Source organism: Phyllostomus hastatus, unplaced genomic scaffold (genome assembly GCF_019186645.2).
Source record: "Phyllostomus hastatus isolate PE091 unplaced genomic scaffold, TTU_PhHast_1.1 phas_scaffold_255, whole genome shotgun sequence".
Taxonomy (NCBI): Eukaryota; Metazoa; Chordata; class Mammalia; order Chiroptera; family Phyllostomidae; genus Phyllostomus; species Phyllostomus hastatus.
Window position 1 is genome coordinate 446,817 of NW_025334019.1, and position 11,067 is coordinate 457,883.

The 11,067-nt window shown below is 41.2% G+C and overlaps 1 protein-coding gene across 1 annotated transcript; it reads left to right on the forward strand.

Annotated features, from left to right (window-relative positions):
* The first annotated feature begins 1,683 nt into the window (after positions 1-1,683).
* On the forward strand, positions 1,684-2,037 carry LOC123804953 (histone H2A-Bbd type 2/3-like). The gene has a single exon (XM_045817390.1). It carries the CDS (start codon positions 1,684-1,686, stop codon positions 2,035-2,037), a length of 354 nt encoding a protein of 117 aa, XP_045673346.1.
* The last annotated feature ends 9,030 nt before the right edge of the window (positions 2,038-11,067 follow it).

The window sequence follows — 11,067 nt, forward strand, 5'->3', positions numbered from 1 at the left end:
AACACCGTTCAGTGGCTGAATGAAAAATCTCTTCCACAAAAACTGTTAGGATGACTGGATATCCACACACATAAGGATGAGTATGGACCCCAATCTCACACCATGTACAGATATGAACTCGGATGGATCACAGACCAAAAGGTAAAGACAGAAACTATAAAACTCTTGGAATAAAAACATAGATGCAAGTCCCCATGACCTTGCAGTGGGCAACAGTTACAAAACATGAGAGCAAAAGCATGGCCACAAAAGACAGAGCAAAAAAAAAGAGAAATTGTATGCCATCCCAATTAAGCACTTTGGTGCATCAAAGGACTCTATCTAGGAAGTGAAAGGACAACCTATAGGATGGGAGAAACATTTGCAAATCATATATCTGATAATGGCCTATTTACCAGCATGCATAAAGAACTCTCATGACAGAAAGGCAAGCAACCCGCAACCCAGTTTTTAGGACATGGGCTAAGGACTTGCAAGTACATCTGTTTCCTCCAAGGCAGATGTACAAATGGCCAAGAGACACGTGAAAAGATGATCGACATTATTAGCCATTAGGGAAATGCAAATCAAAACCATGAGATCCACTTTCCACCCCCCCTAGGATGACTATTATCAGCAAGGCAACAGGAAAATAAGTTTTGGTGAGGATGTGGAGAAAGTGAGACCTTCATACACTGTTGTTGGGAGTGCAAAATGGCACTGCCACTGTGGAAATCAGCTGGCCGGTTCCTCAGTACGTTAAACATAGAATTACCTTTTGGCCTGGCAATTCCACTGCTAGATATATACCCAGAAGAACTGAAAACAGGTGTTCAAACAGGAGCCTGTACAGGAATGTTCACCACAGCGCTAGTCACAACAGCCAGAAGGTGAAAATCACCCAAATGCCCGTCAACTGATGAACGGGTGCACAACGCGTCGTCCACCCACGCAATGGAAGACTCAGGTGCTGATGCGTGCTGGCATGTGAGTGAACCATGACGAGAACGTTATGCTAAGTGAAAGCAGCCAGACACAAAAGGCCACCTACTCATTGTATGATGGCATCTCTGGAAGTCTCTGGAGTAGCCACACCTCTATGTACAGGAAGAAGGCTCCTATTAGCCTGGGTTCTGGGGGAGAGGAGAGGTTGTTGGCCTGGGGAGCGGGGCAGGGGGCGGGCAGCGGGGAACGACTGCCTGATGGGTACAGGGGTTTCTTTTTGGGTGGCCCCAGTGTTGTGGAAGTAGACAGTTGTGATGGCCGTCCGACACCACGCAGTGTTTACCCGGTGCCACGGGACCATACGCGTCTGTTGCTTTTTCCATACAACGTTCCTGTCCAGTGGAAAGAGAGAGCTCCGTCGAAGGGAGGGCCCGGTGGGCCGCGTGCCCGGGGCGCCGCCAGCGCCTCTCTTGGCAGGCCCAGGCCCTCCGGGGGCCAATGGGAAAGCGGTGACCTCATGGAACGCCTGTGTCACACACCGTGCGCCTCCACCAACCAGGGGCCGGTCTGTGGTTGCTAGGATACGCAGTAGGAACCTGTGTACCAGCCATCTAGGGAGGTTGGGACCAACTGCCCAATCTCACCTTGCCGCACCTTGCCGCACCTTGCCGCACCTTGCCGCACCTTGCCGTGCCCCGCAGCACCCCGCAGCGCACTGCAGAGCTACGCCGGTGGGACCAAGAGCGCCCAACGCCCAGCATGCCTGGTCGAAGGAGCCGTAGGGGGTCGTCCGGTACCGGTCACCGTCGCCAGAGGCGGACCCGCACCCGCACCGCCAGAGCTGAGCTGCTTTTCTCGGTCAGCCACCTGGAGCGCCTCCTGCGCGAAGGCCACTACGCCCAGCATCTGACCCCATCTGCACCCGTGTTCCTTGCGGCCATCGTGCAGTACCTGACCGCCACGGTCCTGCAGCTGGCCGGGAACGAGGCCCAGAGAAGCGGCTGCAGGCGCATCACCCCACAGCTCGTGGACATGGCCATCCACAACAACGCTCTGCTCAGTGTCTTCTTTGGGAACACCACTATTTCCCAAGTGGCCCCGGGCTGGCACTAGCTGCCCAACAGGACATGGCTTCTCCGGGCCTCAGCCCCAGGGCGTCAGGCCTGTTCGCAGCCCAAGTAGCCCGTGCCTGCCTGGTGCCTTGGGCAAAGTCATTGAAAATAAACTGCTTACACTTGAAAGAAACCCATGTGCCTGCTTCGGTCACTGTGTCTGCGTGGTGGTTGAGGGCCTGAACTCCTTGGAGGGATCGGGGGGGGTGGTGTCTGCTGGTGGGTGAGGGTGGAATCAGGGATGGCGAGAGGAGCGGCCTCTGGGGCTGACGGTGCAGGCCGTGGCCCTGGGTGGGAGAGGCTGCCTGAGATGGCTGTGAGGATGGGGCGAGGAAGACTCCCCCACGGCCTCTGAGCAAGTCAAAGCCCATCAAAGCCCCCCCCGAAGGATGGTATTCATTGGGGTGGAGTACCCAGACCGTGACTAAGGCATCGGGATAAGGTGACTGTGTCATGCCAACTCGGGTGCTGGATGGAGGAGGGGACAAAGGGGTTGGCATGGACTCCAGTGGGGCAGTGGATGGAAGGGAAGATTGAGGAGTGGGGGTGGAAGGCAATCAAGACAGATGCAAAATCGGAATGACGGTGACGTGGGATCACAAGTTTAGTTTTGGTCCTGTTTTCTTAGAGGTGCTGGGAGAGACCATAGCAACCGAGGTAACAAGCTGTCATGTAGTAATAGTGGGTGCCTGAGGATCTTCTGCTGGCATATACAGCTTGCACCAGGCAAGGCCTTGCCCTTCAACAATTTTGCTGGGTAACCATGTCCCTAGAAAGGCTTTTCCCAGAACCGCTGTTTACGTGTGTGACTTGAGCTGTACCAGGTTCTTCCTCAAATCACTCGAGTTGTGTACCACCTAGGGAAGGGGACCTTGGGTCTGAAAGCCAGATTAATAACAGACTCTGATACCCATATCTTTAATGATATTTCTTTATGTCTCATGTAGTTTGAATTTGATTAGTAAGAAATTTTATGCCTACTGCTTCCCTGCTAGTGTACTCATGTTATTAAACTTCAATTTATTTTTATAATGAGAACATAACACCTGCACTCCATTTCAGAATGGTGATAAGGTTAAAAAGAAATTATATGAAATTTTATTGTGCATGTCTGTATATATGATATATATAACATAATATGTATTTAAAATATACAAAATAGTTACACTAAATTAAGAATTTACTAAGTATTAGGGATAATACCATATGCTGCCCACTATACTGTTACTTTTTGTTTTTATTTCTCTCACACAATATAATCAATGTATTTTGTATCCCCTTCTATGAATTTAACACATAAATGTGTTTATTCACCAACATATTCAGGACACAGAACACCTGTTATGAACATTGGTGCTCAAGTTTTTGTGTACACATATGTTTTCATTTCCCCTGGGTAATTCCTAAAAGTAGTGTTAGGTCATAGGTTAGGTATATATCTAGCTTTCAAAGGGAGTGATAAACTGTTTTCCAAAGTATTTGTATCGTTTTATACTCCCACTATGTGTGGAATATTTCATTGTTCCATATCCTTGTCAACATTTAGTGATATCAACAGGTTAGTGTTAGCCACTCTAGTAGATGTATAATAATATATTACTGTGGCTTTAATTTCCAATTGGTTAATGGTTAAAGATGTTGAGCATATTTCTGACTTTCCGATAAAGTGATGTTAAAATCTCCAACATGATTATGATTTCTTAAATATCCAAATAACCATTTCAGCAGATCTCTAGCACATATTCATCTTGCTTATCTGCAACTTTATGCCCTGGAAATTACCATTGCACACTTGGATTCTTTGAATTTGGCCATTTTAGATACATTATGTAGGTGGCATCATACAGTATTTGTCTTTCTGAGTGGCTTATTGCAATTAGCATAATGTCTTCAATATTCATCTGTACTGTTAAAAAAATCTTTCATAGGCAATGTTGAGTCGAGTCTTGCTTTTATATACAGTGTGATTATCAGATTAGCTTATGTTGTCAAAGCTTAAATTAAGTCATATTAGTATTTTAAAGATGTTGGAATCAAGTTTTAGTTGGAATTCAAGCCCATATGCTCTTTCGGCCCCTTTCCCCAATAGTCTTTGCATAATAGGGAAGGTTTCCACAAGCTCATGTACTAGGAATTAGGAACTCAGCATCTAGTTACCCATTCCACCTCTTGTTCCAGATATTTTTTTAGTTGTACAATGGTTAGTGGAACTTAAAAATCCTAGCTAAGATTCTGAAAGTTTTAAAAAAATTAACAGTGTTTCTTCAGGCCTACCTAGCATTCAAAATCCAAAGATGAAGGAGAGGGTTCTTTGAAAAGTTCAAAACTTGCTAACTCTTGTAAGTAACTTTTTCAAGGTTTTTAGACCATGCCATTGATCCATTGATATGTGTGTGTGTATGTGTAATATATATATATAGATAGATAGATAGATAGATAGATAGATATAGATAGATAGATAGATATAGATAGATAGATAGATATAGAGATATATATATATAGTGTGTGTGTGTGTGTGTGTGTGTGTGTGTGGTGTGTGTGTATAGTTATAGCTAAAAGCTGGAACTTGTAAGTCTCTCTGCTGAAGACTTACTATGTAGGGTAATTAGGCACATTTTAGATTTTCCTCTCTCTCTTTGTCTTTGCCCAAAACCTTCAGAGATCACATTTACTTAATGTTACAGGGTATTTTTACACAAGATTATTCCACAGCCCCTACCTTACATTGAATAATTAACATTTTTAGTTAATACCCTTTTCTATCATCATCTTAGTCATGTTATAACAAGGAACTAATAACCTATATGTATATAAGCAGTTCTTAGTTATTATTTTACAAAAAAATAAAAAGATTTTAGCCCTGGCTGCAATGGCTCAGTGGATTGAGTGCCAGCCTGTGAACCAAAGGGTCACTGGTTCAATTCTTAGTTGAGGGCACATGCCTGGGTTGCAGGCCAGGTCCTCAGTAGCGGGCATGTGAAAGGCAACCACACATTAATGTTTCTCTCCCTCTCTTTCTCCCTCCCTTCCCCTCTCTAAAAATAAATAAAATCTTTTTAAAAAAGATTTTAACACACAGCAATGGAAACTCAAGTAATATTTGCATGGGACCCTTGAACTGAAGGTGAGTTCTTGGATGTTCTCTGCATATATGTTCCCTCTACAAATACTGTTTGCCTTCATCAGCTGCAATGCTAAAAAATTAAGCTATAGATAAGAGTTTTGGATTACATTTCAAGACTTCCTCATGGTGCATTAAGTGGATGAGGTTAGGGCAAGCAGAGTAGCATATCATTTCCGTTTTTGTCACCACAGCTTTAATTCTTAACTGCTCTTATTTCTAGATTAAAAGCCCAAACCACAAACTAGTTCAGTGAATAATACCAACTGGCACTGCTGGTACTTCCAATGACCCATTAAAATGGGTCATTGAATAATTGTGAGAAATAGTTTTTAAAATTTGTTTTCAATTATTGCCAATATACAATATTACGTTAGTTTCTGGTGTACAGCATAGACATTTACATACCACATGAAGTGATCACCCCAATAAGTCTAGTACCCATATGACACCTTACACAGTTATTACAATATTATTATGTTCCCTATGCTGCAAATTACATCTCTGACTCAAAAAGTAGTCTTTTCGCTTTTTCTTATCTGTTTTTTTTTCTCTTTTCTCTGGGTATGGATTTCTCTCTCTCTCTCTCTCTCTCTCTCTCTCTCTCTCTCTCACACACACACACACACACACACACACACACACAGTGTATTCTTTGTTTATGGACAATGAGAATCTTTAATGAGTTTGAAGTTAGTAATCCTAAAATCCAGTGCCATTGTAAGATGGATGCAGACAATTGAGGAAGTACAGCATGAAATGGCTATTCTGGGACAATTTCTGAACTGTACAGGCTTACATTTTTCTTTTTCTTTTCTTAAATATATTTTATTGATTGTGTTATTACAGTTGTCCAAAGTTTTCCCCTTTGCCCCCTCTACCTGGTTTCCCCCTTCCATACAGCAATCTCTCCCTTAGTTCATGTCCATGGGTCATGCATGACTTCTTCATTTCCTATTCTTAACCTCCCCCTATTTTGTACCACTCAATTATGATTTTTAATCTCTGCACCTTCTTCCCCATTCTTCCCCTTACCCCTTCAGCTGATAACCCTCCAAATGATCTCCATACCTATCATTCCATTCCTGTTCTGGTTGTTTGCTTAGGTTCTTTTAAATTCATTTTTTGGTAGTTTCGCAATTGTTTCCCTTTTAATTTTCATGCGTTTGATCTTCTTTTTCTTAAATAAGTCCCTTTAGTATTTCATGTAATAATGACTTGGTAATGAGAAACTCTTTTAGCTTTACCTTGTCTGGGAAGCTCTTTATATGTCCTTTGATTCTAAATGATAGCTTTTCTGGATAGAGTGATCTAGGTTGTAGGTCCTTGTTTTTAATCATTTTGAATATTTCCTGCCAATCCCTTCTAGCATGTAAAATTTCTTTTGAGAAATCAGCTGATAGTCTTATGGGAACTCCTTTGTAGATAACTCCTTTTCTCTTGCTGCATTTAAGATTGTCTCCTTATCTTTAATCTTGGGTAATATAATTATGATGTGCCTTGGTGTTTGTCTCCTTGGGTTCCATTTGTTTGGGACTCTCTGAGCTTCACAGACTTGAGTATGTAATTCCTTCACTAGACTGGGGAAGTTTTCCTTCATTATTTTTTCAGAAAAGTTTTCAGTTTTTTGCTCTTCCTCTTCTCCTTCTGGCATCCCTATGATTTGGAGGTTGGCACATTTGGAGATGACCCAGAGTCTTCTTGTACTAATCCCATTTTTTTTTAATTCTTGTTTCTTCTTTCTGTTCTGGTTGAATGTTTATTTCTTCCTTATGTTCCAAATTGTTGATTTGAATCCCAGCTTCCTTCCCTTCACTGTTGACTCCCTGTAGATTGTTCTTTATTTCACTTAGTGTAACCTTCATTTCTTCCTTTTTATTGTTGCCATACTCAATGAGTTCTTTGAATATCTCAATCACCAGTGTTTTAAACTCTGCATCTGATAGGTTGGCTATCTCCATTTCATTTAGTTCTTTGTTCTGCAGTTTTGTTCTGTTCATGCATTTGGTCCATATTTCTTTGTTTCCTCAATTTGGCAGCCTCCCTGTGTTTGTTTCTGTGTATTAGATAGAGCTGCTTTGACTCCCTGTAAAAGGCACCTGTAAATTGTTTGGGGAAGAACCTTAGGTATCAGGGTGGGGCAATCCCCAGTTTTGTGGCTCTGCGTAGGAGGAGGGCTTGGAGAGGGGGACTGTGCCTCTACCTGGCTTTTAGGTGTTTTCCCAGCACTCTCCCCATTTTCAGTCGCTTCACCCACTCCCTGTATGCAACCGGCACACTTCCAGCTGTTGACCTAGTGTTGAATACCAGAGTGTGTGCATTTGCATACATTTCAAGTCCATGTGGGCCCTTTAAGAGTTTACTGAAAATCCAGAAGCTTCTTCCCCTGGTCCAATCCCCGCTGGTTTTTACAGCCAGGAGTTGTGAGTCTTTACCTTCCTGGGGCTGGAAACCTAGGCTGTGCCATCTGGCCTGGGGCTGGGATCACTCACTCCCAAGGTAGCCCTCCCAATTTTTATCCACCACACATGAATGTGGGACCACCCATGCCTATTCCACTGTTATTGCCACTGCCACCTCTCTGTGTCACCTCACATCTTCTTGCTTCTCTGCCTGCCTCATCTCTGGGTCTCTGTCCCTCCTACCTGTCTGGATGAATGTGGCTTCTTTAAATCCTTGGTTGTCAGACTTCCATACAGTTCAATTTTTTGACAGTTCTGGGTATTATTTGTTTTTAGATCTAGTTGTAATTCTATGGTTGCACGAGGAGGCAAAGCATGTCTACCTATGCCTCCATCCTGACCTCAGGTCTCACATATTCTTTTTTCTAATTTTTGACACTATTACAGATGTCCTCCATATTCCTACTTCCCCCCCCTCCACCCAGTCCCACTCCTGTCCTTTTGCATTGTCTATTAGTGCCTGTGTCTGGCAGTTTTCCTGGAAGCAGCCCCAGAATTTTCAGGTGAGTTGATAATTTCTGATGCTCTCTCTTCTTTTGACACTAGGGCAGTCTCCATTGTTATTATTAGTTATTATTGCTTTTAGTTATTTAGGTATTACTTGTTACTAATGTGGAACAAATATATAAAACATTTTTGAGTTGATATTTCCTGATATCATCTGATCAGCACCACTGAAGAGGAAGGGGCTACACTGAGATAAAGTATTCTTAAAGCACAGACAATGGAGCTAATTTTGGAGTGAAATGTAAGAGAGAATAAGAAAAGTGATGTTAGAAGAGGATAGAATATGAGAGGAAAATATTCTTATTATAAATGCAAGAAATTCACTTGAAAAAAAAAAACACTTTTCCCAAGGGTTTCTTGCTATTTGGGGGACATGTGGGTCTTATATTTATTTGCAAGAGGAAGGTGCATGGTATCAGAGAACTAGTAAAGGAAGAAAGAATAGTCCAGAATAAATAGGCTATACAGTCTTCTGAGAGAGACACCAAATAACTTTTTTCCCATGGGTCTAGGTGTTGTTTGGCTTTTGTGAATATTTCTTGGGCACGTCTCTTCCTGCTGAAAATATCCCCAGAGGCCAGACTATAGAAAAATATTTCAGAGAAATAAATGGATTCAAGACCAAATAGTTTCCTAGAAAACAGAAAGATGGAGTCTTCACCAGTAGAGCAAAATAGATCTTCTACACAATTACTTTAATGATTTAGTCCAGATGTCTTGTCTGTGAGGGACAAAGGGCAGATTTTATCTGATTTAAAGGATTTTATGTCTATATTAACAAAATTTACTACAATATATCTTCCCAGTTGGTTTATGTAGCCACAGCTCTTGACAGTCCTTCCCTCTGCTTCCCTCCAGAGGACTCTTGGGGACATTACATAAAGTCACACTGGTGAACATCAGCCCTGGCCTATGTGTCAGGAAAATATATTCTTTTCTTACAGCACAGATAGGAAAACTGTGGTTCAATGAAAGGCAGATATAGGGGTGTGCAAAAGTAACTTAAATTACCAGGCATCATTACCTAAAATATAAATCATAAGTAAGGATACAAAACAATAACAACACTAAGATGAATAATACAAATAAATACTACAAAAATTAATAAATGAATAATAATACAAGAATAAATTCTCACATACTCACAACTGTAAACCTACTTTTGCCCACCCATGTATTTGACCATTGGAACAAGTAAGTGGAAAAGCCAATATGATTATTTGGATCATCCACACAGCAATGTAGCCCCTTCCTCTTCAGTGGTGCTGATCACACAGCATCACTTAGAGCTTATGAGACCACTGAACTGTTTTTCAGTTCATTCTGAATCAAGACCCTGGCCTATGATTTAATGTTGGAAACTTATAGTTCCTGTTAATTAGGTGAGTCAATAGGTTAAATGCCAAATTTAATGCTTATTAACTATTCTTTTATTTTTTTTTTGAGGATTGTATTCTGTTGTTATTGAAAGTTTAAGAGGGTTTTTGTTCCAACTCTAGAAAATATGATACTCAAAGTCACTATGATCCACAGCCAAATTCATATTATTATTATTTTCTTTTTATAGAAGATGAACTCAAGGCACAGAGAAATTAAGTAATTGTGGGAGGAAGGAAGGTAGAGGTCAGTGCTCGAGTTTTAGTACCAAGTAACAGATGTGAATAGGGGGGCATCAGGGTGTAGAAAACAAGAGATGAGTTGAGGGGTATGCAACTAAGATATTTAGAAATAGGTCAGGAACTGGAGAGCACAAAGGGTGGAGTTAATTAGTTCAGGACAGAGAATGTGAGGACCTGAGGGCTGACTGGGGAAATGTTTATATTTTACAAGTTCAGAATTGCTGATTTCCATAGCTGCACTAGATTCCATGTTCTCCTTTAGGTCTTCCCTGCTGTGCAGGTCATAGATGAATTTTTTCCAGATTTTCACAGTGAAAGACTACATTGCACCCTGGAGCAGATTTTAGGTAAGGCATCAGATTCTGTGAACTCATATACATACCTTTCTTATTAAGTAATATGTTTATATCTTTTCATATTAGATCATATATCAGAAATGGCTTTAGTGACATGTGATTTCTAGAATCTCTATATTATATACACTGACTCTCAATAGAGTATATACACTTTGATCATTGGAACAGGTAGAGTGGTGCACAATATAACATGAAATTAAAATAAGCTAAATGTACCAAAAAAAGTTGAAGAAAACAAATGATATTGGGAGACCCAGACAGGTACATGTAAGAAAATGAAACTTGACCACCAACTTACACCACACGCAAAAATAAACTCAAGATGGATAAAAGATTTAAATATAAGTCATGACACCATAAAAGTTCTAGAGGAGAACACAGGCAAGAAAATTTCAGATCTTTCATGTACCAATGTTTTTACCGATATGTCCCCTAGAGAAAGGGATATAAAGGAAAGAGTAAACAAATGGAACCACATCAAATTAAAAAGCTTCTGCACAGCTAAAGGAAACATCAGCAATATGAAAAAGGAACCAACTGTATGGAAAAATATATTTTCCAACGATACCTCAGACAAGGGTTTGACCTCTAAAATATACAAAGATCTCATATAGTTCCACACCAGGAAGACAAACAATCCAATAAAAAAATGGGCAAAGGATCTGAACAAACAATTCTCTAAGGACATGTAGAGGACCCAAAGACATATAAAAGGATGCTCAACATCATTAGCCTTCAGAGAGATGAAAATTCTTCACACAGGTCAGAATGGTCATCATTAATAAACTAACAAACAACAAGTCCTGGCGAGGCTGTGAAGAAAAGGGAACCCTAGTACACTGTTGGTGGGAATGCAGACTGGTGCAGCCACTGTGGAAAACAGTATAAAATTTCCTTAAAAAAACTAAAGATGGAACTGCATTTTGACCTGGTAATTCCACTGAGAATCCTGAAACAGCAATTCAA

Coding starts and splice junctions, on each gene's coding strand:
- LOC123804953 (XM_045817390.1), top strand. CDS start 1,684: ATGCCTGGTCGAAGGAGCCGTAGGGGGTCGTCCGGTACCGGTCACCGT.